General features: G+C 41.6%; 1 protein-coding gene across 2 annotated transcripts; it reads right to left on the bottom strand.

Moving 5' to 3' along the window:
- Nucleotides 1-237: 237 nt before the first annotated feature.
- On the bottom strand, nucleotides 238-26,826 carry LOC139417968 (SPNS lysolipid transporter 3, sphingosine-1-phosphate (putative)). 2 transcript variants are annotated; one of them, XM_071166998.1, is made up of 13 exons: nucleotides 26,689-26,826; nucleotides 17,428-17,674; nucleotides 16,219-16,284; nucleotides 7,694-7,830; nucleotides 6,857-7,008; nucleotides 6,100-6,166; nucleotides 5,385-5,527; nucleotides 3,128-3,280; nucleotides 2,769-2,958; nucleotides 2,487-2,552; nucleotides 2,190-2,288; nucleotides 1,537-1,708; nucleotides 238-556 (listed from the first exon to the last, which is right to left on the bottom strand). In XM_071166998.1, the coding sequence occupies exons 2-13, from the start codon at nucleotides 17,654-17,656 to the stop codon at nucleotides 492-494; spliced, it is 1,539 nt and encodes a 512-aa protein (XP_071023099.1). In that variant the 5' UTR covers nucleotides 17,657-17,674; nucleotides 26,689-26,826; the 3' UTR covers nucleotides 238-491. The 2 variants fall into 2 exon arrangements, with proteins under 2 accessions (XP_071023099.1, XP_071023100.1); XM_071166999.1 differs by lacking the exon at nucleotides 26,689-26,826 and having other exon boundaries at nucleotides 7,694-7,817; nucleotides 17,428-17,485.

Genomic DNA, 26,826 nt, shown 5'->3' with positions numbered 1-26,826 from the left:
AAGTCCGTTAAGAACAAATTCTTACTTAAAAGGACGGTCTACCGGTGAACAGTGGGTTAACTGCCTTGTTCATGGGGCAGAACAACCGATTTTTACCTTGTCAGCTCGGGGATTCGATCTAGCAACATTTCAATTACTGTCCCAACGCTCTAAGCACTAGGCTACCTGCCACCCCAATTAAGGTTGTGTGAGATAAAAACATTGATGTGGTCAGACAAAAAGACAGTATTTATAAAATGGGTGTACATTTTTTGCAATAAAAGGCACATCATTTAACAACAGTTCTGTGTACGATGGACCACAACTAATTTTCTTTGGATCAGTGTGCAGCTTTGGAATTCGTTTTACCAGTTGCATTATTTCCTCATATAGAGTGGTCTGGGGTACTACAGACAATCACCCCAACTCTCAGTTTGGTCACATACCAAACAACATCTAACCTAACATATCTTCCTCTGGCCCGAGTGTCCTCCAAGGATCCCAGTTTCACCTCAGCAATCTGTGGAGCCTGCCATGGCACTAAACCGAGTAGGAGGATCTACTGGATCACACACCCCTGAAACACACAGAGAGAGGTGCAGTAAGATAGAGACCCAGGGAAACAGTATTAGACATGAAAAGGTTTTCTGTCTGGAACACAAAGGCAACTACTAGACGGTATCATGCATGTGAAACAATTGCTTTGCAGATGACTGTTGTGAGTAATACAGGTCGGAAATCTGAGAGAGAGATTACAGAAAAGCTTATCAGGAAGGAAGGAACCAACTCTTATCTCCTGAGGTGGTGGGTCTTCTATCACGACTCATAAACACAGGCCCACAGACTGAAGGGGATTGTGAGGTATCTGAGAAACTACACTTACAAGATACTAAACTTAAAACACAATGTTGTCTTTGTCTGTGGAGGGAGCCTTGCCCTCTCACCGTCTGTTTCCCTTTTAACCTAATCAAGGACCTGTACTGATTGTGTGTGTGTGTGTGTGTTGTCTATCTGGGTTGTGAGGAAGAGCAGTTTCTGAGAGGAAGCGTGTTGGGATGGTTCAGAAGAGTTATGAAGGGGACAAAGAGAGCCTCTGTCCAGGCATGGCCTTGAGTAAGCATCACGATCATGTGTCATGACTCTGTTCGACACCAACGCTAGCGAACACAACGACCAAACACACTGCAAGAGCTCTTAGTCCACTGCCAGCCTCAAACCCGCATGTGCACAAGAATGCACACGTACACACGTACACGCACACACACACACACACTTGGCTTTGCATCATACTTCCAGAACATTCAAAAGGTAGGATGTAGAACTGTATGGCATATAAAAACCCAAATAGTATCAAATCTAACCTTGGCGCCAAGAATCAAATCTCACGTGCCATTAACAAAACATTTATTTAACCGTATCACAAGAGACTAACTCAAACCTAACCCTCACAGTTCTGGCATGTTTAGTCAAAAAACATACAAGCAGAACACACATCAACCATGTATGTAGCCATACATCAACCATATACCCATATGAAACCATACGTCCCTATAGTACCTGCAGTGAGTAGCTCTGCGTTCTTCCTGTCCTTTGTGATGTAGAGGGCTGTCATGAGGAAGAAGAGCCCACCCAGGACCCCTACGAAAGGGCACAGCAGGAAACTGTACTCCAGACTACGGAAACTCCACGTATGAGAGTCAGGCTGGTATGTACGCAGAGCGTCTGAGATCTACAGACCGATAGGGGCAAGAAAAGAGGCAGTAGTCACAGGGGTCTGACTCAATTCCATATTCAATTTGGTCAAATCAATGATAATTTAATGAGAATTTTTTTTAAATTGAAATTGACCTCAACCTTGATGGTCACTGGTTACTGACGTACATGCACGCAGGTTAGCATTTTTGGCATGAATGTTGTTCTGGAGGCAAACCTCCTGAGTGGTCACTAGCTGGCATAACCACAAAGTAGACCTAACCCTAACCACACTGCTAACCCTACTGACTTACCCTTACCTTAAGACCAAAAAGCTCATTTTTGTTTTCATGATTTCTTACAATATAGTCAATTTTGACTTTGCAGCTGGCCCATCTAGCAAAAATCGCTCAGTTCTGCCTCAAGGATAAGACTCATCCCAACAAATGTCAATCTGCGACATACACACCATACTGTAGGCCTAAGAGTTTTGATTCAACAATGAATGACAGTCTTACAGATCCTAGCAAGTAAGGGCTTCCGGCATCTCCTAGGAGATGACAGACCATGATTTGCAGAGCTTCAGCTGTAGCTCTCCTGGTTGGCACCACCACATACTGAGAAGAGAAGGAATATATATATATATATATCAGGCTTTGTCACATAAGTAGAATCAAGAACTAGCTTGCTCAAGTCAATTCTTTAGATGCAGGGTTGGAAAGGTACACAGAAACATATGTCTAGCTCACTGAAACTGCTTGGTTAATGCCATTTGCCATCTGAAGAGTCAAAAGATATTAGTGAATCAGACTCACCAGTAGGATATCAGCTAGAACGGCCCAGTTCAGTGACAATAGAGTCTCCCCAATGCCGATGAACACCTGAGCAGAATGAGACATTCACAGGTATCCAAAACAACATCTGGTCAACGTAACATTTGTTCAAAATGCATTTTAGCAGCTCCCAGTGTGAGCAGGACCTCAATCAAATTCATTTCTGAAGTATTTTGTCCATCAGCACTTGTCACAAAGTGATTTTTACAGTAACTTGGCAACCCCAAAGAGCAAGCAGAAAAAGCTAAAGAGCTGATGGCATACATAAGTGGCAGGGATGCTTGTAGACGCCAGTACAATGGCGGCGAAGAAGCAGGGGGCGGAGCTGAGCATGCCCACAGCACAGATGAGGGGGTCTGCGTTGGGCACCCTGTCCCTCAGTTTCCTGGAGATGGTGCTGCCCAACGAAACACCCAAAATACCCGTCACCACCGTCACGACCCCAAAGATGTAACTGGACAGAAAGATTTTTTTTTTTTTAAACAGTTGAAAAATGTAACTGAAGTGTTATTGTTTTAAGCAATTCAAGCAAAGAGACTAAAAAGGTCAGAGTTCAAGGCAAAAAAAAGGCTATTGTTAATTTGTTCATTAATCTATCCACTCATTCATTTATTCGTTCATACCTGTCGGAGGTGTCGCAGGGTTCAGTGTTGCAGGGTGGCTGGATGCCCTGAGCGACCTGAGCTCGGCTCAGGAAGATGGGTGTCCAGAAGGCCAGAGCTCCAGTCAGAAAAGCCATGGCAGTAACTCCCAGTGATGACCACACAAAACTCTTACTGCATGGAGAAACAAACAGACATATTAAACAAACAGACATATTAAACAAACAGATATATTAAACAAACAGCATTCACTAAGTTGGTGATTTATATTTTGGAGAATGTTTCACAGCTTTGTCATTCTATTTTTTTTATTTTAAAATAATTGTATATATTTGACATGTTATAAAAATTCCATAAAATTCTGAAAGTTTCCAAAATTCCGGTAGTTTACTGGTCAACTTTGAAAGTTACCGGTAATATACCCTTCCCTTGTAACCCTACGGCATTGGGTTAGGGGCCTCCCACCCACTTTTCTGTTTTTGTTTAAAGGAACTCAGTCTTAACTTAGTTAGACAAAGGTGCAATTTCAAAATGTGGTTGTTGCATCAGCAGTTTCTCTCTTGTTGTGTCAGTCACTGACAGTCACTCAATTAGTCATGTCAGCTAAAATGTCTTAGATTGGTAGTTAGTCTAGCCAGCTATCTAAACCTGGTAGTAATCCTGGCTGAGTTACCGGCCGTGCAGGCAGGCTCCGGACCTCCTGAGGGCCCCCATTGATTTTGTTAGTCCCTCTCATCATATAAACATGGCGTATAAACAAATCATGACAAAATGTGTATAATTGCAGGAAATAATCTTAAAACTGCAAAATGTGAAAATACACTACATGACCAAAAGTATGTGGACACCTGCTCGTCAAACATCTCATTCCAAAATCATGGGCATTAATATGGAGTTGGTTCCCCCTTTGCTGCTATAACAGCCTCCACTCTTCTGGGAAGGCTTTCTGCAGAGACTTGATTCCATACAGCCACAAAAGCAGCACTGATGTTAGGCGTTTAGGCCCGACTTGCAGTCGGCATTCCAATTCATCCCAAATGTGTTAGATGGGGTTGAGGTCAGGGCTCTGTGCAGGCCAGTCAAGTTCTTCCACACCAATCTCAACAAACCATTTCTGTATGGACCTCGTTTTATGCACAGGTGAACTGTCATGCTGAAACAGGAAAGGGCCTTGCCCAAACTGTTGCCACAAAGTTGGAAGCACAGAATTGTTTAGAATGTCATTGTATGCTGTAGTGTTAAGATTTCCCTTCACTGGAACTAAGGGGCTTAACCCGAACGATTAAAAACAGCCCCAGACCATTATTCCTCCTCCACTGAACTTTACAGTTGTCACTATGCAGTCGGGCAAATAGCATTCTCTTGGCATTTGCCAAACATAGATTCATCCTTCAGACTGCCAGATGGTGAAGCATGATTCAACACTCCAGAGAACGCGTTTCCACTGCTCCAGAGTCCAATCGTTGCGAGCTTTCCATCACTCCAGCCGTAGCTTGGCATTGCGCATGGTGATCTTAGGCTTGTGTGTGTCTGCTCGGCCACGGAAACCCACAATTGGCCCATTGTCGTCAGGGTTAGGGTTTGGCCGGGGTAGGCTGTCATTGTAAATAAGAATATGATAACTGACTTGCCTAGTTAAATAAAGGTTCAATAAAAAATACAAACCATTTAAATGAAGCTCCCAACAAACAGTTCTTGTGTTGATGTTGCATCCAGAGGCCGTTTGGAACTCGGTAGTGAGTGTTACAACCGAGGACGGACTATTTTTACACGCTACGCGCTTCAGCGGTCCCGTTCTGTGAGCTTGTTCGGCCTACCACTTCACGGCTAAGCCGTTGTTGCTCCTAGACATTTCCATTTCACAATAACAGCACTTACAGTTGACCAGGGCAGCTCTAGCAGGGCAGAAATTTTCCGAACTGGCTTGTTGGAAAGGTGGCATCCTATGACGGTCACTGAGCTCCTCGGTGAGGCCATTCTGCTGCCAATATTCGTCTATGAAGATTGCATGACTGTGTGTTCGATTTTATACACCTGTCAGCAACGGGTGTGGCTGAAATAGCTGAATCCACTAATTTGAAGGGGTGTCCACATACTTTTGTAAATATAGTGTAGCTGTAAAATTGCTATCTTCTCTCTCCACCGCCAAGAGAGGGGTTACTAAATGTTTTGCCCACGAGGTGGGTAGGCCCCGAAAAGGCTACTGCCGGCCCTGAGTCGGAGACACAGTATTCAATCAAGGAGACAAGATGCATTATGTGTTCTCATTTTGTCCCACTTCTTCAGAAGATACTTGACGTCCTCCAGGTAAGAGGTGTGCTCTATGGTACTTCCTCCATGGCCGTCAGAGGCCCCTCGTGGGGGGTTGGGGCACAACACAGCCAGCAGGAGCAGACCCAGGGAACCCAGGATGGGATTGAGCTGAGACAGACAGATGGACAGACCAACAGACAGACAGTGAGAACGGCAGACAAATATGAGTCATCAAACCAGGAGAGAATGTCTACTGCTCTTGCGCTCTGTCGCCAGGCAACAGGACTCAAGGAGGGATGACATGATTTCATCTGCTTCTTCAGATAGAACAACTACTGTCCGATCTCAAATGACATTATTTCATGACAGACCCTGCTTGTGAACAGGAAGCTGCAAGAACACATCAGGGGTCTAAACATTATGTCGATTCTGTGGCAAAAAGTTTCGTCTGTTACAAAACCGTTTTGCAACAGAAACCGTTCACTCCAAATGGAAAACACAAACAAAAGTTCATATTGGACAAATGAAGGTATTTGTTGGTCCTGCCCCGTTTCATTCCGTTTGGTTCTTACACAGTAAATGGTTTTTCGGAATGAATACACACCTGATGAAATATTGAGAAGATAATGTGCCACGGTGTGTGGATTAGAGGTGTGTTATAAAGATGTGCGTGTCACAACAGGAGAACTGGAGGTGTGCTGCTTTATTTCAATACAATAGGTTGTGTTTCTGGGACTTACCCGTAAGGCCCAACGCCAGTCTCCAGTGGCATTGGCAACAGAGGATCCTATTATGTATCCCAGACCACTGAAAAACACAAACAGGAGGACATTGACATTGGAATGTGAACTAGCCTAATGCCCAAAAGGAATGCTAGTGCCCAACTTTCTTTCTCCAATGTGATTCCCCTTGCCTGTGACTTGATTACAAGATTTCTGCTATTTTACAAAACCACTAGACCAAGATACGAGTCTGAAAGCTCCCCTATTCCACGTGGATCTGGTCAAATGTTGTAGTGCACTAAATAGGGAATAGGTTGCTCTAGTAGTGCACTTTATAGGGAATAGGTTGCTATAGTAGTGCACTATATAGGGAATAGGTTGCTCTAGTAGTGCACTAAATAGGGAATAGGGTGCTATAGTAGTGCACTTTATAGGGAATAGGTTGCTCTAGTAGTGCACTAAATAGGGAATAGTGTGCTATAGTAGTGCACTAAATAGGGAATAGGTTGCTATAGTAGTGCACTATATAGGGAATAGGTTGCTCTAGTAGTGCACTAAATAGGGAATAGGGTGCTATAGTAGTGCACTAAATAGGGAATAGGGTGCTATAGTAGTGCACTAAATAGGGAATAGGGTGCTATAGTAGTGCACTAAATAGGGAATAGGGTGCTATAGTAGTGTACTTTTAGGGAATAGGGTGCCATTTCAGCCACACACCATTAGTAGTGTGTTGAGGGCACCATGAGGATTACTAAACTACGGTGTGGAATCTGACCTTCCAACAGGGATGAAGATGTAGAAGGCAGAGATCATGACGGTCCTCTTGGCTCCAGAGAACAGGTCTCCTATGATGGTAGGGGCGATGGTGGAGTAGCTGGCCTCTCCTGTCCCCACCAGGGCTCTCAACAGCACCAGCAGCCAGAAATACTGACAATGCAACAATACTGAAACTTTACCAGTCCATTCCAGGGGAGAATGACTGCCCCCTCTCAGTGAAGCCATGAAGTTAAAAGACCAACCACTCCACAAATTTCTTGTCAACAAACTATAGTTTTGGCATGTCGGTTAGGACATCTACTTTGTGCATGACACAAGTAATTTTTCCAACAGTTGTTTACAGACAGATTATTTCACTTATAATTCACTGTATCACAATTCCACTGGGTCAGAAGTTTACATACACTAAGTTGACTGTGCCTTTAAACAGCTTGGAAAATTCCAGAAAATGATGTCATGGCTTTAGAACCTTCTGGTAGGCTAATTCACATCATTTGAGTCAATTGGAGGTGTAACTGTGGATGTATTTCAAGGCCTACCTTCAAACTTAAACCTACTATTATTCTGACATTTCACATTCTTAAAATAAAGTGGTGATCCTAACTGACCTAAGACAGGGATTTTTTTACTAGGATTAAATGTCAGGAATTGTTAAAAACTGAATTGAAATGTTTTTGGCTAAGGTGTGTGTAAAGGTGTGTTGAGTCTGACTGATCTACAAATCATCTTGCATCATAAATAACTACTAAATATTATTTGAATATCATTCAGTCACAATTTACCCATGATACACCACGATTTTGATGCTCTCGAACACAGCCAATGTTTTACTTACCGATTCTGTGACAAAAGAGCTGCTCAGGGTCATCACCACCCACACACTCAGCCCGCCAATCATGATGAACTTCCTGTTGTAGCGGTCGCCAAGGTACCCAAAGATTGGAGCCAAAATAATGAAACTGCAGATGAAAACTGTAAACGCATTAACAATTTAAGTGTGTTTACAGATTGCAATATCATGAGACAGGTTTCTACTTCTCACAGGAATAATCCTAAGTATTGGTGGAGGTAGAAGCCTTATTGATGCCCATTAGTTTACTCAAATTAGGGTTAAGGGGGAAATATAATACACAGTACTAGTCAAAAGTTTAGACACACCTACACATTCAAGGGTTTTTCTTTTTTTTAAACTATTTTCTACATTGTAGAATAACAGTGAAGACATCAAAACAATGAAATATCACATATGGAACCATGTAGTAACCAAAAAAGTGGTAAACAAGTCAAAACATGTTTTATATTTGAGATTCTTCAAAGTAGCCACCCTTTGTGCACTCTTGCCATTCTGTCAACCAGCTTCATGAGGTAATCACCTGGAATTGCATTTCAATTAACAGGCGTGCTTTGTTAATTTGTGGAATTTATTTCCTTCTTAATGTGTTTGAGCCAATCAGCTGTGTTGTGACAAGGTAGGGGTGGTATACAGAAGATAGCTCTATTTGGTAAAATACCAAGTCCATATTATGGCAAGAACAGCTCAAATAGGCAAAGAGAAACGACAGTCCATCATTACTTTAAGACATGAAGGTCAGTCGATACGGACCGTTTCGAGAACTTTGAAAGTGCAGTCGCAAAAAACATCAAGCGCTATGAAGAAACTGGCTCTCATGAGGACCGCCACAGGAAAGGAAGACCCAGAGTTACCTCTGCTGCAGAGGATAAGTTCCTTAGCGATACCAGCCTCAGAAATTGCAGCCCAAATAAATGCTTCACAGGAGTTCAAGTAACAGACACATCTCAACATGGGGATTCCCGAGTGGCGCAGCGGTCTAAGGCACCACATCTCACTCCTAGAGACATCACTACAAACCTTGGTTCGATTCCAGGCTGTATCACAACCGTCCGTGATTGGGAGTACCATAGGGTGGTGCACAATTGGCCCAGCGTCTGCCGGGTTTGGCCGGGGTAGGCCGTCATTGTAAAGAAGAATTTGTTCTTAAAACTGCCATGACTAATTAAAATGAAGGTTACATAACAATAACAGCATCATCTGTTCAGAGGAAACTGTGTGAATCAGGCCTTCATGGTCAAACTGCTGCAAAGAAACCACTACTAAAGGACACCAATAAGAGAAGAAGAGACTTGCTTGGGCCAAGACTTGCTTGGGCCAAGAAACACAAACAATGGACCGGTAGAAATCTGTCTGGTGAGTCCAAATTTGAGATTTTTGGTTCCAACCGCCGTGTCTCTGTGAAATGCAGAGTAGGTGAACGAATGATCTCCACATGTGTGGTTTCCACCACGAAGCATGGAGGAGGCGGTGTGATGGTGCTTTGCTGGTGACACTGTCTGTGATTTATTTAGAATTCAAGGCACACTTAACTAGCATGGCTACCACAACATTCAGCAGTGATATACCACCCATTCTGGTTTGCGCTGTGGGACTATCATTGGTTTTTCAACAGGACAATGATCCAACACCCCTCCAGGCTGTGTAAGGGCTATTTGACCAAGAACGAGAGTGATGGAATGCTGCATCAGATGACCTGGCCTCAACGATAGCCCGACCTCAACCCAATTGAGATGGTTTGGGATGAGTTGGACCGCAGAGTGAAGGAAAAGCAGCCAACTAGTGCTCAGCATATGTGGGAACTTCTTCAAGACTGTTGGAAAAGTATTCCAGGTGAAGCTGGTTGAAAGAATGCCAAAGAGTGTGCAAAGCTGTCATCAAGGCAAAGGGTGGCTACTTTGAAGAATCTCAAACATTAAATATAGTTTGATTTAAAACTTTTTTGGTTACTACATGATTCAATGTGTTAATTCATAGTTTTTTATGTCTTCGCCATTATTTTTACAATGTACAAAATAGTAAAAAGAAAAACCCTTGAATGAGTAGATGTGTCCAAACTTTTGTCTGGTACTGTATGTACAGAAAAAATATATATATATGGGGATTGGAAATAATCCCAACTACTACATTGATAGAAACCACAATCTGCAATATTACAGTTTATCTACCCTCTAAAAAAATGCTTAAATTAAAATAATGTTTCACAGTATACAACATCATGAAACTGGATGATTCATTTTGTCGGAGTGAGGAACTGAGTGGGTAGTAAAGCACACTACCATCTCCTCATGAAGGCATTCAAAACAAAATGCCTGCCATCATGACACTGCAGTTTTTTTGTGTTTTTTTTTTTTACCAATAACTGCAGCCACAATGCAAGGGAAATGTTTATGTTGATAATGCAATACACCACAGTCAGGAAAGCATCGTTAAAACTTTTGACAAATACTGCTGCACTATGCTTCTGACTGAAAAGCCTAGGGGTGAAAACAAAAGAGTCCATGAGATAGTCTAATGTTGTTGCCTAAATCAGCTTGTATTGGTTAAGTCTACCTCGGTGGTGCATCTCCACAATGCCTTCATTAAATGGCCCAGTCAGTGTTAGAGTAAGAGGTGCTCTGTTTTCCGACACTCGTGCTGGTCCACAGGAGCAGATGGTCATTAGGATTCAGTCGGAGTAGATAAAGTATGAATGTCGCCAGAATACTTGATCTCCGTGAAGAACGCTGGACAATATGTTACATGTGAAAACACAATCAGGACCAACAGACCCAGAACTAAAAATGGACATGATTAGGAGATGTGGTAAAAACACACATGAACAGTCCCTTCAGAACGTATTCACACCCCTTGACTCATTCCACATTTTGTTGTGTTACAGCCTGAATTCCAAATGGATTAAATAGATTTAGTTTCTATCACCCATCTACACATAATACACCATAAAGTGAAAACATGTTTTTAGACATTATTGCTAATTTATTGAAAATTAAGTACAGAAATATCTCATTTACATAAGTATTCACACCCCTGAGTTAATACTTTGTAGAAGCACCTTTACAGCTGTGAGTCTTTTTGGGTAAGCCTGTAAGAGATTTCCAACACCTGAGCTGTGTTCAAATACCTATCCTAACATACTGTATACTACATACTATTGGTTAATTTTAGTATAGCACTTCACCGGTCTACCGGAAGTTGATGCCGTTGCTATGCAACTTCTCGCTAGCGTGTTAGCGTAACAAACTACTAGCTAGACATCTTATGACTTCCATAACAATGTCCATTGAGAAAGCACAACGACTATACCACTTCGCTATGCTAAGAAAGACACAGATAATCAAGTGAATAAACGTTTGGTAGTTAGCGTATAGTTAGCATATAGCATATAGGTAGCTAGCTAACATAAGGGTACATACAAGCAACAGCTGTAATGATATACTATGATAGCAAAGCTAACAAATTGTCAGCCAACGTAACATATTTGGAAAGTCATTACTTTTTATATTACATTGCGCGACATTTTCTTAACATTTGTCATAATTAGTTAAAGCAATGCATTTGTTTCCAATCTCGTCGGACTTCGAACGCATATTTTCCGCCATTTTCTTCAAATCTGAAAAAGGTGTGAAGCAACGCCCCTCTTTTGGAGAAGTGCATTATGGGCCCTAAAGGCACAGAAATAGTGTCCACTGCTTGTATACTTCAAATGTTGGCATTTAATCCTAGTAACAATTCCCTGTCTTGGGTCAGTTAGGATCATCACTTTATTTTAAGAATGTGAAATGTCAGAATAATAGTAGAGAGAATTATTTATTTCAGCTTTTACTTCTTTCATCACATTCCCAGTGGGTCAGAAGTTTACATACACTCAATTAGTGTTTGGTAACATTGCCTTTAAATTAGATGATGCCATCTATTTTGTGAAGTGCACCAGTCCCTCCTGCAGCAAAGCACCCCCACAACATGATGCTGCCACCCCCCGTGCTCCACGGTTGGGATGATGTTCTTCGGCTTGCAAGCCTCCCCCTTTTTCCTCCAAACATAACGATGGTCATTATCAGACCAGAGAACATTTCTCCAAAAAGTACCATCTTTGTCTCCATGTGCAGACGCAAACCGTAGTCTGGCTTTTGTATGGAGGTTTTGGAGCAGTGGCTTCTTCCTTGCTGAGCGGCCTTTCAGGTTATGTCGATATAGGACTCGTTTTACTGTGGCTATAGATGCTTTTGTACCTGTTTTCTCCATCATCTTCATAAGGTCCTTTGCTGTTGTTCTGAGATTGATTAGCATTTTTCACACCAAAGTACATTAATCTCTAGGAGAAAGAACGCATCTCCTTCCTGAGCGGTATGCCAGCTGTGTGGTCCCATGGTGTTTATACTTGTGTACCATTGTTTGTATACAGTTGTGGCCAAAAGTTTTGACGATGACACAAATATTAATTTTCACAAAGTCTGCTGCCTCAGTTTGTATGATGGCAATTTGCATATACTCCAGAATGTTATGAAGAGTGATCAGATGAATTGCAATTAATTGCAAAGTCCCTCTTTGCCGTGCAAATGAACTGAATCCCCCCACCCCAAAAAAAAAAATTCCACTGCATTTCAGCCCTAACAAAAGGACCAGCTGATATTCTGCAAAAGGTACAGGGATTGGACTGGTGAAGACTGAGGTAAAGTCATTTTCTCTGATGAATCCCCTTTCCAATTGTTTGGGGCATTCGGAAAAAAGCTTGTCCGGAGAAGACAAGGTGAGCGCTACCATCAGTCCTGTATAATGCCAACAGTAAAGCATCCTGAGACCATTCATGTGTGGGGTTGCTTCTCAGCCAAGGGAGTGTGCTCGCTCACAATTTTGCCTAAGAACACAGCCATGCATAAAGAATGGTACCAACACATCCTCCAAGAGTAACTTCTCCCAACCATCCAGGAACAGTTTGGTGACGAACAATGCCTTTTCCAGCAAGATGGAGCACCTTGCCATAAGGCAAAAGTGATAACTAAGTGACTCGGGGAACAAAACATCGATATTTTGAGTCCATGGCCAGGAAACTCCCCAGACCTTAATCCCATTGAGAACTTGTGGTCAATCCTCAAGAGGCAGGTGGACAAAAAAAAAAACACACAAATTCTGACAAACTCCAAGCATTGATTATGCAAGAATGGGCTGCCATCAGTCAGGATGTGGCCCAGAAGTTAATTGACAGCATGCCAGGGCGGATTGCAGAGGTTTTGAAAAAGAAGGGTCAACACTGCAAATATTGACTCTTTGCATCCACTTCATGTAATTGTCAATAAAAGCCTTTGACACTTATGAAATGCTTGTAATTATACTTCAATATTCCATAGTAACATCTGACAAAAATCTCTAAAGACACTGAGGCAGCAGACTTTGTGAAAATGAATATTTGTGTCATTCTCAAAACTTTTGGCCACGACTGTAGATGAACGTGGTACCTTCAGTGATGAACCAGACTTGTGGAGGTCTATAATTTTTTTTCTGAGGTCTTGGCTGATATCTTTTGATTTTCCAATGATGTCAAGCAAAGGCACTGAGTTTGAAGGTAGGCCTTGAAATACATCCACAGGTACACTTCCAATTGACTCAAATTATGTCAATTAGCCAATCAGAATCTTCTAAAGCCATGACATCATTTTCTGGAATTTTCCAAGCTGTGTAAAGGCATAGTCAACTTAGTGTTTGTAAACTTCTGACCCACTGGTATTGTGATACAGTGAATTTTAAGTGAAATAATCCGTCTGTAAACAATTGTTGGAAAAATTACTTGTGTCATGCACAAAGTAGATGTCCTAACCGACTTACCAAAACTATAATTTGTTAACAAGAAATTTGAGGAGTGGTTGAAAAACTAGTTTTAATGACTCCAACCCAAGTGTATGTAAACTTCCGACTTCAACTGTATATCCATACTTTGACCAATAAGCATACTACATAGTCAATTTACATCAAAAATAGTATGGTTAGTGTGAGTATTCGAACACAACTCTGGATTGTTCAACATTTTCCCATCAAGCTCTTTCCAATTGGTTAATGATCAGTGCTAGAGAACCATTTTAAGGTCTTTCCATATATTTTCAAGTTGATTTAAGTCAAAACTGTAACTCGGCCACTCAGGAACTTTCACGTTCTTCTTGGTAAGCAACTCCAGTGTAGATTTTGCCTTATATTTTAGGTTTTTGTACTGCTGAAAGATTAATTCATCTCCTAGTGTCTGGGGGAAAGCAGACTGAACCAGGTTTTCCTTTAGGATTCCGTATATTTTTTATCCTGAAAAACTCCCCAGTCCTTAACGATTACAAGCATACCCATAACATGATGCAGCCACAACTACGCTTGAAAATAGCGAGAGTAGTACTCAGTAATGTGTTGTGTATTGGATTTGCCCCAAACATAACACTTTGTATTCAGGACAAAAAGTGAATTGCTTTGCCATATTTTTAAAGTTTTACTTTAGTGCCTTGTTTGAAAATAGGATGTGTGTTTTTGGAATATTTTTTACTCTGTACAGGCTTCCTTCTTTTCACTCTGTCAATTAGGTTAGTACTGTGGAGTAACTACAATGTTGTTGATCCATCCTCAGTTTACTCTCATCACAGCCATTAAACTCTGTAACTGTTTTAAAGTCACCATTGGCCTCAATCCCTGAGCGGTTTTCTTTTCTCTCTGGCAACTGAGTTAGGAAGGACACCTGTATCTTTGTAGTGACTGGGTGTATTGATACACCATCTAAAGTGTAATTAATAACTTCATGTTTAAAAGGGATATACAATGTCTGCTTCTTTTTTTTTTTTTTTTTACCCATCTACCAATAGGTGCCCTACTTTGCGAGGCATTGGAAAACCTCCCTGGCCTTTGTGGATAAATATGGGTGTGAAATTCATTGCTTGATAATTGTATGTGTGGGGTACAGAACTTTTGTTATAAAAAAAATAATGTTAAACACTATTATTGCACATTTACAGTGGCTTGCGAAAGTATTCACCCCCTTGGAATTGTTCTTATTTTGTTGCTTTACAACCTGGAATTAAAATTTGATTTTTGGGGGGTTTGTATCATTTGATTTACACAACATGCCAGCAATCTTTAAGCCATACCACATATTCGCAATTGGATTGAGGTCTGGGCTTTGACCAGGCCATTCCAAGACATTTAAGTGTTTCCCCTTAAACCACTCGAGTGTTGCTTTAGTAGTATTCTTAGGGTCATTGTCCTGCTGGAAGGGGAACCTCCGCCCCAGTCTCAAATCTCTGGAAGACTAAAACTGGTTTCCCTCAGTAATTTCAGTTTTTAGCGCCATCCATCATTCCTTCAATTCTGACCAGTTTCCCAGTTCCTGCTGATGAAAAACATCCCCACAGCATGATGCTGCCACCACCATGCTTCACTGTGGGGATAGTGTTCCCGGGGTGATGTGAGGGGTTGGGTTTGCGCCAGACATAGAGTTTTCCTTGATGGCCAATAAGATCCATTTTAGTCTCATCTGACCAGAGTACCTTCTTCTATATGTTTGGGGAGTCTCCCACATGCCTTTTGGCAAACATCAAATGTGTTTGTTAATTTTTTTCTGGCCACTCTTCCGTAAAGCCCAGCTCTGTGGAGTGTACGGCTTAAGGTTGTCCTATGGACAGATACTCCAATCTCCGCTGTGGAGCTTTGCAGCTCCTTCAGGGTTATCTTTGGTCTCTTTTTTACCTCTCTGATTTATCCCCTCCTTGCCTGGTCCGTGAGTTTTGGTGGGCGGCCCTCTCTTTGCAGGTTTGTTGCGGTGCCATATTCTTTCCATTTTTTAATAATGGATTTAATGTTCAAAGTTTCAGAAAAAAAAATTCAGAACCCAACCCAGATCTGTACTTCTCCACAACTTTGTCCCTGACCTGTTTGATGAGCTCCTTGGTCTTCATGGTGACGCTTGCTTGGTGGTGCCCCTTGCTTAGTGGTGTTGTAGACTCTGGGGCCTTTCAGAACAGGTGTATATATACTAAGATCATGTGAAATATCATGTGAGTAAGTATTTCACATCACCAATTTGGACTATTGAGTCCATGCAACTTATTATGTGATTTGTTACGCACATTTTTTACTCTAGAACTTATTTAGGCTTGCCATAACAAAGGGGTGGAATACTTGTTGACTCAAGACATTTCATTTTTTAATTCATTTGTAAAAATGTGCACTTTGACATGATGGGGTATTTTGTGTAGGCCAGTAACCAAACATGCTCAATGCAATCCATTTTAAATTCAAGTTGTAACACAACAACATGTGGAGAGTCGTATGAATAGTTTATGAAGGCACTGTAAAACAGATTATCTGAGATGGTATCAATGCATATTGCACAGGAAGTGAAGTAATCGTTGATCTATTTTCTTCCCGTCTTCTTGTAATGTGAGGGTATCTGTAGTCTGCACCCTCAGCATAATGTGGTTGTGGTTGTAAACACATTAACAGAAAAGGGTGTGAAATGAATGTAAATTTGAATCATCGTATACCTGTCTGTAGTAGTCCAGACGTGCTGTCAGTTATATCAAAGAACTTCTGGATACTGAGAAGGACCCCTGTGAGATAAAAAGAGAAACAGTATTGCATTAGTTAGTACAAAAGGGACCCTCCAATACTTTATCAGCATCAGAAATGCCCAGTGGTGACCAGTCATTCAGGGCAGGTGAGGCAACTCCAAAATGCAGGTGTTTCAGCCTAGCTCAGTGCTTTTTGTGAAGGTTGGGCAGCCATTTGAAAATAAGGCGCTTAGGTGTTGGTAATGTGCTCTAATAATTTGGTCTATTTACCACTCTTAATTTCTCCTACTGTTCTGACTTGGTGGTGCACATGTAGCCTATAACCTGTTTCAGAGAAATGTAATCATTGAATTTTGTAAGAGCTTTCATTGTCTGCGTATAAGCCCCCTTTATTTATCCTAAGGTTCTGACTTGGTGTACAGGGAGAACACTGTAAGAACAGACCATTTTCTGAATTGTGCCGCTGTACATTTTAAAAGCACTAAACAAATAGTTATATTGACAACGTCCGTCCTAGCTCACTGATTAATGTCTTAATCGAAATTACAGATGGCCTCTTATCCGCTTGTCGTCCCCTTATGCCAGAGTTTGTAGATCTGAATTGTCATTAGAAACCACATTTGTTCAGCCATATCAGCTATGTTTTTTTTTTTAAGGCAGTAAATTAGGCTGAATTAATTGTTCCATTGCCAGACAAGGCTCCGCTGACAGCCAGGTGTAGCAGTGGTAAGATGTTGGGACTGCTATTGGGACAGCTTTATGTAGGCCCTAACAGTTTGTGGAAACACATTTGTCACCGCTGTAGTGTAATTAATGTTTAGTGTTGTGTTGTGTAGTGGCTTTGCTAGCATGCGTCCCCACTTTATTACATTTGTTTGCCCCACCAAGATTTACATGCTAAAATCACCACTGGAAATGCCTATGCATTATCTTAAAACAAAACAAACTGCAAATGCATCCAACAAGTTTATAGAGTCACAAGCTTGATGTAGGTTAGTGGCAGCAAACATAGCAGTTATGAGCGTTTTGGTCAGTAAGTGAAAGGTTGCTGGTTCGAATCCCTGATGTGCCATTGTGCAAGCGCTTGACTGAAAAGTGGCCCGTGCCACCACAAAAAGGGGACGTTGCAAGCCTGACTGCAGGTGTTAGCTGTTTTCAAGAGAAGTGCTGAAAGACTCTCACCTGCGATTGTGTATCGGTCCATGTAATTGATTAAGTTGACATAACAGAGCACAGCTACTGTTATATAGGAGCGTCGTGGAGAGAGGACTGTTATCTCCGCTGTAGATGGTTCATCAGTAGGAAGGCTGTCAGCTATGGAACCGTAGCGTGTGGAAGTTTCATTGGAAACTGAACTCAGGCGAGTCTTCTCTTCATCCTTCAGAGACATCACTGACCCATTCGTCTCCATGGCTCCCAACCCTGAGATCTGAACAAGGAAGGTAACATATGAAGAGGGTGACACAATTTGAGGGGTGGGCCAAACTGTATCAACTCCCAAATTCATATATGGAACTATAGATATAACTACATGTATTGCAGATTGCACCTTTAAGGTTGACATAAAGCCTCTGACTAAGAGTGACATGCTCCTCAGAGTTCCGGTGATGAGAAAGACTATTGTTTTATCACATTTATTCATAGATACCACTGGTAAAAATCAAGAGTGTTTATGTGACGTCTACAGGTTTGAGTCTAGCTAATCTCAGTTAACCCAGGCCGAATGTCCCCTCCCCTTCCAAAATTCGAAAGATGCTAACACCGGCGAAATCATGATTTGTCCAAATAACCAGTGACAGAAAAACCCAAACACCGGAACTAATGCTGCTCGTTAGCACACACATCCATTTCCTTCCTGACAAATTCTACGGTACTAGTTATGTTTAAGTAGATCTGTCCACGAGGAATTAGTCTACCATACTCTGGCCCACAAACATAAATTTAAGATGAAATCTCAGTCATAATTGAGTTACTGAGTGAGAAAGTAAACAACAACATCTAGGAGACTGATTCAGGGGGTGTGGCTTCTCATTATGCCCTGATTACTTTACAATTTGTATGATATACAATATGTTATGAATTGCAATTCATACAATATGTTACGATTACAATTTGTTGTCGCTAACGTTAGCTAGGTTGCTAACGCTAATGTTAGCTAGCTCTAGGGGTTAGGGGTTAAGGTTTGGAGTTAGGTTAAAGGGTTAAGGTAAGGGTTAGCCAACATGCTAAGTAGTTGCAAAGGAGCTGAAAAGTAGTAAGTAGTTGTAAAGTTGCTAATTAACTAAACTGCTAAATACAGTGGGGCAAAAAAAGTATTTAGTCAGCCACCAATTGTGCAAGTTCTCCCACTTAAAAAGATGAGAGAGGCCTGTAATTTTCATCATAGGTACACTTCAACTATGACAGACAAAATGAGAAGAAAAGAAATCCAGAGAATCACATTGTAGGATTTTTAATGAATTTATTTGCAAATTATGGTGGAAAATAAGTATTGTCCGTGATGAGATTCGAACTCGCCAGCTTTGGGTTGCTAGATATTCGTCTGACCAACCACCCTACTTTTCATTTTTTCCTTAAGTAACCGCCTATCTTATGTAACCATACAATTAAGCAATAAAGCCCAAGTGGGTGTGGTGTATGGCAAATATACCACGGCTAAGGGTTGTTCTTATGCATATGATGCAAAGCCGATTGCCTGGATACAGCCCTTAGCCGTGGAATATTGGCCATATCTAAACAAACACCCGAGGTACCTTATTGCTATTATAGACTGTTAAACAAAGTAATTAGAATGGTAAAAAATATACCTGATACACCACGGTTTTTAGCCAATCAACATTCAGGGCTCGAACCACCCAGTTTATAATACGTAACATATCATACTGATTTGAGTATACGGGATTTACGTTTACTATGTTATGTGTAGTCTATGGGACCAGTCTGATCCACTCTAACCAACCACCCTAACCTTCCATGAACGTGTACTATGTTACGTCTAGTCTATGAGACCAGGCTGCAGTTTCTGGGCAGCCTTTAAGAGGGCAGTGCACAGACCTTTCAGGGGACAGGTGCTCAAAATGAAAAGACGCTCTATATCTCTCTGCTGCGCATATCAGCCAACAAGACCGTATATTGATGAAGATGTATGCTAAATCAACCGGTGAACGCATCTCTCAAGCCATGCATGTTTGGATAACGGTGCAATCTCCATACATGGCAGACTTGTACAGGGCAGATCAACCAGTCCAACGGACAGGGTGGCGAACTTCACAATGACTTGTGGGCAGTGGGTTCCCAAACAACAATTACAAAAAATGTATACAAAAAAATACACCACCACCCACCCAAAAAGGGCACTTTGGAGACTGGAAGGACAAAGAGGCATGTGCTCTGGCGAAGCCAGTTGACTCACCCTACTTGTAGAGAAACGCCAATGCCATCCTCCTCTCTTTCATGTTGACAAAACGGTCTGTCACTCTGTCACACCGTACATGCTTTTATTCTTTGTTGTCCAAGGCTACTTGCCTAAAATGCTTGCTCGCTAGCCTAACTTCCATTCATGGGCAACATTAGCTAGTTAACATAAGCTTTCTTACATCTAGCTTCTGTACAAATCCTCTCGGGCCAGGGGCACAACAATGTATGAATTAATGGTTGGATCAGAATCATGTTGTAATCACTGGCCAGTACGGAGAATGAAGTAAAACCACAAGTCTATATCCCTATCTCCATCCATGGCTAATTGAGGAAAGGGACAATTTTAGCTAGCCAGCCACCGGAGGACAACAACACAACGAGATGCAACAATTCAAGTTGTTTCTGTCCATGACATATGCCCTGAAAGCGATTTGATAGGAGAGACGCCAAATAAAAACAGACTTCCCTTGACATTTTTTTTATTTTCGCCAGGACCATTTACAGTTGATTCGCTCAGTTCAGCTCAACGCTGATTGGCACATTGTTATACTTTTTTTTGTTGTCAAGACAGTATCAGATAGATGGCCTACGTGTAGAGAGAAAGAGGGGCGCTGTTTAGCTCGCTATGATGCTTTCTCCTATGAGATACTTTACCCCGCCTTCATGTACATACAGTGCCTTGCGAAAGTATTCGGCCCCCTTGAACTTTGCGACCTTTTGCCACATTTCAGGCTTCAAACATAAAGATATAAAACTGTATTTTTTTGTGAAGAATCAACAACAAGTGGGACACAATCATGAAGTGGAACAACATTTATTGGATATTTCAAACTTTTTTAACAAATCAAAAACTGAAAAATTGGGCGTGCAAAATTATTCAGCCCCCTTAAGTTAATACTTTGTAGTGCCACCTTTTGCTGCGATTACAGCTGTAAGTCGCTTGGGGTATGTCTCTATCACTTTTGCACATGAAGAGACTGACATTTTTTCCCATTCCTCCTTGCAAAACAGCTCGAGCTCAGTGAGGTTGGATGGAGAGCATTTGTGAACAGCAGTTTTCAGTTCTTTCCACAGATTCTCGATTGGATTCAGGTCTGGACTTTGACTTGGCCATTCTAACACCTGGATATGTTTATTTTTGAACCATTCCATTGTAGATTTTGCTTTATGTTTTGGATCATTGTCTTGTTGGAAGAAAATCTCCGTCCCAGTCTCAGGTCTTTTGCAGACTCCATCAGGTTTTCTTCCAGAATGGTCCTGTATTTGGCTCCATCCATCTTCCCATCAATTTTAACCATCTTCCCTGTCCCTGCTGAAGAAAAGCAGGCCCAAACCATGATGCTGCCACCACCATGTTTGACAGTGGGAATGGTGTGTTCAGCTGTGTTGCTTTTACGCCAAACATAACGTTTTGCATTGTTGCCAAAAAGTTCAATTTTGGTTTCATCTGACCAGAGCACCTTCTTCCACATGTTTGGTGTGTCTCCCAGGTGGCTTGTGGCAAACTTTAAACAACACTTTTTATGGATATCTTTAAGAAATGGCTTTCTTCTTGCCACTCTTCCATAAAGGCCAGATTTGTGCAATATACGACTGATTGTTGTCCTATGGACAGAGTCTCCCACCTCAGCTGTAGATCTCTGCAGTTCATCCAGAGTGATCATGGGCCTCTTGGCTGCATCTCTGATCAGTCTTCTCCTTGTTTGAGCTGAAAGTTTAGAGGGACGGCCAGGTCTTGGTAGATTTGCAGTGGTCTGATACTCCTTGCATTTCAATATTATCACTTGCAAAGTGCTCCTTGGGATGTTTACAGCTTGGGAAATCTTTTTGTATCCAAATCCGGCTTTAAACTTCTTCACAACAGTATCTCGGACCTGCCTGGTGTGTTCCTTGTTCTTCATGATGCTCTTGCGCTTTTAACGGACCTCTGAGACTATCACAGTGCAGGTGCATTTATACGGAGACTTGATTACACACAGGTGGATTGTATTTATCATCATTAGTCATTTAGGTCAACATTGGATCATTCAGAGATCCTCACTGAACTTCTGGAGAGAGTTTGCTGCACTGAAAGTAAAGGGGCTGAATAATTTTGCACGCCCAATTTTTCTGTTTTAATTTGTTAAAAAAGTTTGAAATATCCAATAAATGTCGTTCCACTTCATGATTGTGTCCCACTTGTTGTTGATTCTTCACAAAAAATAACGTTTTATATCTTTATGTTTGAAGCCTGAAATGTGGCAAAAGGTCGCAAAGTTCAAGGGGGCCGAATACTTTCGCAAGGCACTGTATCTACCTCAAATACCTTATTATTATATATCCTGATGCCTAGTCACTTTACCCTGCCTTCATGTACATATCTACCTCAAATACCTTATTATTATATATCCTGATGCCTAGTCACTTTACCCTGCCTTCATGTACATATCTACCTCAAATACCTTATTATTATCTATCCTGATGCCTAGTCACTTTACCCTGCCTTCATCCTCAAATACATCTGCACATTGATCTCAAATCAAATTATTAGTCACGTGCCGAATACAACAGCTGTAGACCTTACAGTGAAATGCTTACTTATGAGCCCCTAACCAACAATGCAATTTAAATAAAATGAAAGTAACAAGTAATTAAAGAGCAGCAGTAAAATATAAATATAGTGAGACTATATACAGTAGGGTACCGGTACAGAGTCAATGTGCGGGGGCACCGGTTAGTCGAGGTAATCGAGGTTATATGTACATGTAGGTAGAGTTATTAAAGTGACTATGCACAGATGATAACAACAGAGAGTAGCAGTGGTGTAAAAGAGGGGGGGGGGGGGCAATGCAAATAGTCTGGGTAGCCATTTGATTGGATGTTCAGAAGTATTATGGCTTGGGGGTAAAAGCTGTTTAGAAGCTTCTTGGACCTAGACTTGGCCCTCCGATACCGCTTGATGTGCAGTAGCAGAGAGAACAGTCTATGACTGACATCGCCTGGTATAGAGGTCCTGGATGGCAGGAAGCTTTGCCCCAGTGATATACTGGGCCGTACACACTACCCTCTCTAGTGCCTTGTGGTCAGTTGCCATACCAGGCAGTGATGCAACCAGTCAGGATGCTCTCGATGGTGCAGCTGTAGAACCTTTTGACGATCTGAGGACCCATGCCAAATCGTTTCAGTCTCCTGAGGGGGAATAGGTTTTGTCATGCCCTCTTCACGATTGTCTTGGTGTGCTTGGACCATGTTAGTTTGTTGGTGATGTGGACAGCAAGGAACTTGAAGCTCTCAACCTGCTCCACTACAGCCCCGTTGATGAGAATGGGGGTGTGCTCGGTCCTCTTTTTCCTGTAGTCCACAATCATCTCCTTTGTCTTGATCACGTTGAGGGAGAGGTTGTTGTCCTGGCACCACACGGCCAGGTCTCTGACTTCTTCCCTATAGGCTGTCTCATCGTTGTCGGTGATCAGGCCTACCACTGTTGTGTCATCGGCAAACTTAATGATGGTGTTGGAGTCATGCCTGGCCATGCAGTCATCAGTGAACAGGGAGTACAGGAGGGGGCTGAGCACGCACCCCTGAGGGGCCCGTGTGGCGGATGTGTTGTTACCTAGCCTTACTACCTGGGGGCGGCCTGTCAGGAAGTCCAGGATCCAGTTGCAGAGGGAGGTTTTTAGTCCCAGGGTCCTTAGCTTATTGATTGCTTTGAGGGCACTATGGTGTTGAACGCTGAGCTGTAGTCAAAGAACAGCATTTTCACATGTTTCTTGTGTCCAGGTGGGAAAGGGCAGTGTGGAGTGCAATAGAGATTGTATCATCTGTAGATTTGTTAGGGAGGAATGCAAATTGGAGTGGGGTTTAGGGTTTCTGGGATAATGGTGTTGATGTAGTCATGACCTTTCTTTCAAAGAACTTCATGGCTACAGACGTGAGTGCTACGGGTCAGTAGTCACTTAGGCAGGTTACCTTAGTGTTCTTGGGCACAGGGACTTTGGTGGTCTGCTTAAAACATGTTGGTATTACAGACTCGAACCGAGAGAGGTTGAAAATGTCAGTGAAGACACTTGCCAGTTGGTCAGCGCAGGCTCACAGTACACGTCCTGGTAATCTGTCTGGCCCTGCGGCCTTGCGAATGTTGACCTGTTTAAAGGTCTTACCCACATCGGCTGCGGAGAGCGTGATCACACAGTCTTCCGGGACAGCTGGTGCTGTCATGCATGTTTCAGTGTTATTTGCCTTAAAGCGAGCATAGAAGTAGTTTAGCTCATCTGGTAGGCTTGCTTCACTGGGAAGCTCTCGGTTTGGGCTTCCCTTTGTAGTCTGTAATGGTTTGCAAGCCCTGCCACATCCGACGAGCGTCAGAGCCGGTGTAGTATGATTCGATCTTAGTCCTGTATTGATGCTTTGCCTGTTTGATGGTTCGTCGGCGGGCATAGCGGGATTTCTTATAAGCTTCCGGGTTAGAGTCCCGCTCCTTGAAAGCGGCAGCTATAGCCTTTAGCTCAGTGCGGATGTTGCCTGTAGTCCATGGCTTCCGGTTGGGGTATGTACGTACAGTCACTATGGGGACGACATCATCGATGCACTTATTGATGAAGCCAATGACTGATGTGGGGTACTCCTCAATGCCATCGGAGGAACATATTCCGGAACATATTCCAGTCTGTTCTAGCAAAACAGTCCTGTAGCTTACCATCTGCATCATCTGACCACTTTTTTATTGACCGAGTCACTGGTGCTTCCCGTTTTAATTTTAGCTTGTAAGCAGGAATCAAGAGGACAGAATTATGGTCAGATTTACCAAATGGAGGAAGACGGAGAGCTTTGTATGTGTCTCTGTGTGTGGAGTTAAGGTGGTCCAGAGTTTTTTTTTTCACCTTCTGGTTGCACATTTAACATGCTGATAGAAATTTGGTAAGACCGATTTAAGTTTCCTTGCATTTAAGACCCCAGCCACTAGGAGCGCCGCCTCCGGGTGAGCGCTCTCCTGTTTTCTGGATACCTTTTCCACAACTTTTTCCATCTACTACTGATACTCCCTGTGTAGCTCCATTCTTGTATATTTTATTTCTCGTGTTACTATTTTTATTTGGGTTATTCTATTTTAATCAATGCCAAAATATGTTAATCTTGTTTGAGGAAAAACTGTCATTGGACATTTCTATTTTAGTCAATGCCAAAATATGTTAATCTTGTTTGAGGAAACACTGTCATTGGACATTTCTATTTTAGTCAATGCCAAAATATGTTAATCTTGTTTGAGGAAACCCTGCAAATCACCCTTGCGATACAGACCAATCAGAATAGTGGGAACTAATTTTAAAACGCTGTAAACCGGATAAATGTGGTTGTTAGATGAAGAGGAAGGAAGAAGAGTTTAGCAATCCTCTACAATGTGTCTCAACGTACAATAGTATTTGTCTGCGTCAACGTTCTACAGATACACCAGCCTCTTCCTCCTGGGTTTCTGGCAAAGAAGTAACCATAGTTACATCACTATGTCATTCAGAAAACAAGGTGTGTTGTTAAACAGGCAATTTATGGTGTAACAATGGTGGCCAGAGTTCAAAACGGTTTATGTTTATCAAAACTGTTTATGTTTAACTTTCCTGTGTTTGTTATAGACTTTTTCTGGGCTGATAACCTCTGAATATAGTAGGAGATCTGATTGATGGGATGTCCTCTGTGTTTCAAGCTATTGATTTAGAGCATGTAAACAGAAGGCTCCGTTAGGCCTAATGGTAGGATGTAGTTAGAACTCGATTCAATCAAAAGTGGTATTCAAAAGAATCTGGGGCAAGATATAATTATTTGAATCTTGTTGTCCTCGACGTATCAGCTATTTCAACACCTCAGTGATTTGCAAATGAAATACATTGACATTTTGACTAATATTGACATAGTTCACTAATATCATACTGTGTGTTATACATTTTGCAATGTAATCACACATTTTTGATGCTTTTTAAAACGATAGCTGCGGTGGTTGTTTACGTCAACAGTAGCAGTAAAGTCTGAGAGAATCTGTCAGGTCCATCGCAACAATACAACAATTATGTGTGCAGCTTCTTCTTCCCAGAGCAACATACTACAATACAATGGCATTGTTCAGACATAAACACACCAACAACTGGGCAGTTGTAGAAAAAGTATCCAATTGTCAGACTTGAGTAAAAGTAAAAGATACCTTAATAGAAAATGACTCAAGTAAAAGTGAATGTCACCCAGTAAAATACTACTTGAGTAAAAGTCTAAAAGTATTTTGTTTTAAATATACTTAAGTATCATCAGTACATGTAATTACTCCAATATACTTAAGTATCAAAAGTAAAATTTAAAGTATAAATCATTTCATATTCCTTATATTAAGCAAACCAGACGGCACACTTTTCTTGTGTTTGTATGTTACGGATAGCCAGTGGCATACTCTAACACGTAGCATTTGTGTTAAGTGAGTCCACCAGATCAGAGAAAGTAGGGATGACCAGAGATATTCTCTGTTTCGTGAGCCCACCAGATCAGAGAAAGTAGGGATGACCAGAGATATTCTCTGTTTCGTGAGCCCACCAGATCAGAGGCAGTAGGGATGACCAGGGATATTCTCTTGATAACTGCATGAATTGGACCATTGTCCTGTTCTGCTAAGCATTCAAAATGTAACAACTACTACTGATTGTCAGTGAAAATGTTATGGAGTAAAAAGTACATGATTTTTCTTTAGGAATGTAGTGAAGTAAAAGTAAAAATGGTAAAAAATATAAATAGTAAAATAAAGATACCCTAAAAAAAAACTATGTAAGTAGTACTTTAAAGTATGTTTTACTTATGTACTTTACACTACTGCAACTGGGTATGTTTTTTAAACATGATATAGCCTACACACATGGACATGGGTTCTGTAGTTAGAATATAACTTGAGTTTTCTTGACATGACAGGTCAAAAACGCAGTTGTAGAACTCAGCGTAATGGCAACGTCAACAGTAGGCTACTTTAACCCATACGATCAGACTGAATTAAAAAATAAATAATCAAATATATCTTACATTTTGGTTAATGAAGTCTTGAAATCTTGAACATGTTGTTTCTAGATGATGATGGGAAGTCACAGTGTGTTGTCTCCAAAGCTGAGACAGAGACGGAGAGCATGCAGGAAATCCTCCTCAGGCTCAAACGGTAATGTG

Source organism: Oncorhynchus clarkii, chromosome 10 (assembly GCF_045791955.1).
Source record: "Oncorhynchus clarkii lewisi isolate Uvic-CL-2024 chromosome 10, UVic_Ocla_1.0, whole genome shotgun sequence".
Taxonomy (NCBI): Eukaryota; Metazoa; Chordata; class Actinopteri; order Salmoniformes; family Salmonidae; genus Oncorhynchus; species Oncorhynchus clarkii.
This window is presented reverse-complemented; position numbering and strand designations above follow the sequence as displayed.